The 3,418-nt window shown below is 34.6% G+C and overlaps 1 protein-coding gene across 1 annotated transcript in view; it reads left to right on the forward strand.

The window, feature by feature from the left end:
* The first annotated feature begins 930 nt into the window (after positions 1–930).
* Positions 931–3,418, forward strand: part of LOC107657985 (SWI/SNF-related matrix-associated actin-dependent regulator of chromatin subfamily A member 5-like) — an 11,483-nt gene continuing 8,995 nt past the window's right edge. The window contains exons 1-3 of the mRNA XM_016446344.1: positions 931–1,198; positions 2,427–2,549; positions 2,681–2,847. Coding sequence (XP_016301830.1) covers positions 1,118–1,198; positions 2,427–2,549; positions 2,681–2,847 — 371 coding nt within the window. The 5' untranslated portion in view covers positions 931–1,117. The remainder of the gene's footprint in view (positions 1,199–2,426; positions 2,550–2,680; positions 2,848–3,418) is intronic.

The following is a 3,418-nucleotide window of genomic DNA, read 5'->3' on the forward strand; positions in this document are numbered from 1 at the left end:
GAGAGGTGTTGTAATAATGTAAAATATGTGAAAAATAATGTGTTTTTCGAACAAACTAGTATGAGAGACTGTTTAGTACACCCCCAAAACAAAATCAAGACTTTGTAAAAGAGCATAATAGGACCCCTTTAAAAAAAAAAATATAAAATTTTTTTTTTGTTTGTTTACTAAATTAGGTTCAGTACATAATTTTGGCAACAGTAAAATATATTTCTTCTTACCAAAAACATCCCCAAGATTTTTTTTTTAAACTTTGTAACCGTAAAAAGCTTTAAACTGTATTCATTTGAATAGTTATTAGAACTGTTTAGATATACAGTTTGATTTAACTTTTAACTTTTAATTAAAAAAAAATAATTAAAAAGTTTTTGTTGTTTACTAAATTAGGTTCAGTACATAATTTTGGCAACAGTAAAAGACGTTTCTTCTTACAAAAAAATTAACATTCCTAAATAACGACGGACATACCCAAACACTGTTTTTAAATAAATAGATTTACAAACCTTCTTTTTTTTTTTTTTATAAATGAATGGTCTCAAAAGATATGTGGCATGTATTGATTTTTCTTTTTCATTTTGCAACAAAATGAACAACAAAGACAACATCTACAGAAATAAAGACAAACAAAATATTCTAAACAATATAATTATACGATTATTATTACACTATAGGAAATGTATTAAATGAACTAAAACGTATTGCACTTTTGAGGTCTTACAAGCAAGTGGATTTTGAGAGTTTTTTTTAAAGAGCTCAAATATCTATCAACATCTTTGTGAAAATAAAAAAATAAGGTATTTTCTTTAAAACAAATTATGAATGTAAAATTGTGTAAGATATAATAATAAACGCGCATATTGATTTGCATTTCCCGTTTAGCGTACGAATGACGTCACGCGCGTCTGAACTCTCGCGATAGTCTGGGGCCGGGCCCGTTTTGCGGGAACAGCGTCAACAGAAAAGCCGGGGGCCGTGAATGACGCGTGGTGTGCTTGCTCTATTTGGGCAATATTTTGAAACTTCCCAATCAAACCTATATACTTTTTCGGCTTTTCGGACCTGTTTTAAACGGAATTACTCGTGTCCATAGCGAAACAACGGAATTAGCCAGCCCATCATGTCCCAAACAGAAAGCAGCATGGAGCAGCAGCAGCAGCAGGAAGAGCCGAGCCAACTCGACTCGGCCGGTCCGGCAGAGGTGAGCGCTTCTTTCCCATCATTTCCCACTCATAATTACACCCCAGTTTACCTGGGACTTTAAAACACAGACTGATGGAGCTGGAAACGAGGCGCAGACGAACCATCCGATCGCGGCTCTCTGAAGTGTAACGTTAGCTGAAAGTTTTTGTTAGCATGTATTGTTCCGGCTCAGATGAATAGATGAGCAGATTGGCGTCCATTTTCACACTCATAACAACATCTGATCACTTTTGGCCCTGGTAAATTAGCAGATTTGTGGATTGAGTTCGACAGATGGCCGGTTTGATGTGTTGTTATCGTCTAATTAAACTTAATATCAATGGTGTTGGTATTCTGCTACTTTTAAAGCAGTAACGTTACTTTAAATTAACCATGTTACGCTATATGGGTCAGATAGGTACATTTTTATGGCTTGAGCTGCAGTTATCCATTTGCACTCTTTTTATTGTACGTTAGACTTCATTCAAAATAAACGTTCCGTTCTGCTGGTTTTGTGACGTTCCTGTAGTGTGACTCTAAACGGGGAATTACCCGCCATCGGAACAATGCGATGCCACAAAAGTCACCGCACAATGACATTTATTAGACGCACTTCAATGCTTACTACGTTGTCGTTTAGGCGTATTTTAAACCAGTGTGCTGCTTTCAGTAACCGCGTTATTAAATTGAACTAACGTTAGTATAGCTGTGAAAGTGAAGTTCCGATTGAACGTCTAGAATCAGAACAACACTTGCGCAATAATCTTCAGGTTATGCCTTCATAACGTGTCGATATTTTGAGGTCATTAGTATATAATTAAAATAGAATGCACGCATTTAAAACGTATGTTTATCGTAATGAAAACGGATTAAAAGTACTGATGACGTAATTGTGCCTTCGTGGGCGTATCCAAAATATTGTCCAATCAAATGCTTCTTGAGTGAAATATCCCTAACCTTTAAAGTCGGCATGCAATGAAAATTCACTCATTTTTATGTGCATGTTGGAGATCTTATTGTGAATGGTTCATCCATGCATATTTCTTTCTTTTTTTTTTTTTTTTTTATAAATGTGACCTTAATTTTTAAATCAAATGCTGTAAATTGTATAAAAGTATATCACAATATGTACGAAAGACTGTCATTGGGAAATATCGAAATGGAAAAACAAACTGTCCATCAATTTTGTCTAAGTAATTTATATTTATATTTATAAGCATAAGTGACATTTATTGTTTCTCTTTAAGGATGATGCTTCAGAAAACGGGCAAGATGAAGCATCGGATACAGCAATGGATAGTGAAGCGCAGTCGTCATCACCTCCCTTGGCAAAGGAAAAGGACCAGCCGGGTGGATATGAAGAAAAAGTGGTAATGCATTTAGCCTTCCATAAAAATCAAAGTTAGTTGAGGTATAAAATGCATATTACGGTTATGCAAGAATGTTGCTCCGTAAGCAGACGTGACGTTGTGTGTTGACTTCTACTGCTTTGTTTCAACAGAAAACAGACCGGACCAACAGATTCGAGTACCTCCTGAAGCAAACTGAATTGTTTGCTCATTTCATCCAACCAGCTGCCCAGAAGACCCCAACTTCACCTCTAAAGATGAAGCCTGGCCGCCCTCGCATAAAAAAAGACGAGAAGCAGAACCTGCTCTCTGCTGGAGAGTGAGTTTGCCCACACTGTTCCAGCAGAATTGGTTTCACAAGTATTTTTCCCATCTGTTTTCTCCGTAAAGATCATGCTGCCAGTGATATAGATGTTTAACAACTTCATATGTTATTAAAAGTCAATTTTCCATGGAGCAAAATAATGGGAATTTTACTTGAGGGAACACTTTTTTTTTTCCCTAGAGTGACTTTCAATTTTAATGCAAAGTTTTCCTTATTGTTTTGTCTTTTGTTAGTAATAATTTAGTATTATTTTTATGTGATTTCTGTTAGTAATATTTGTTGTATAATATTTTTATTTAGTAATTATATTAGTTTTAAAGTCCTATTAATATATGAAGAGTTCATTTGCAAAAACCAATAACTCCATTTTTATTTTTACGTTTTTTTTTTTAAAATTTTTTTATTGTGCATTCCAAGTAATATCAATCAAACTGCAGTTGGGTTGTTTTGATTAAGTATTAATAACTTAAACAAATACAAGTACAATTAGGCCTGTTACGATAACATCTTTTTGTTGTGCGATATATTGCCCCAGAAATAATTGCGATAAGCGATATTATTGTCA

This window comes from Sinocyclocheilus anshuiensis, unplaced genomic scaffold (assembly GCF_001515605.1).
Source record: "Sinocyclocheilus anshuiensis isolate Anshui unplaced genomic scaffold, SAMN03320099.WGS_v1.1 scaffold471, whole genome shotgun sequence".
NCBI lineage: Eukaryota > Metazoa > Chordata > Actinopteri > Cypriniformes > Cyprinidae > Sinocyclocheilus > Sinocyclocheilus anshuiensis.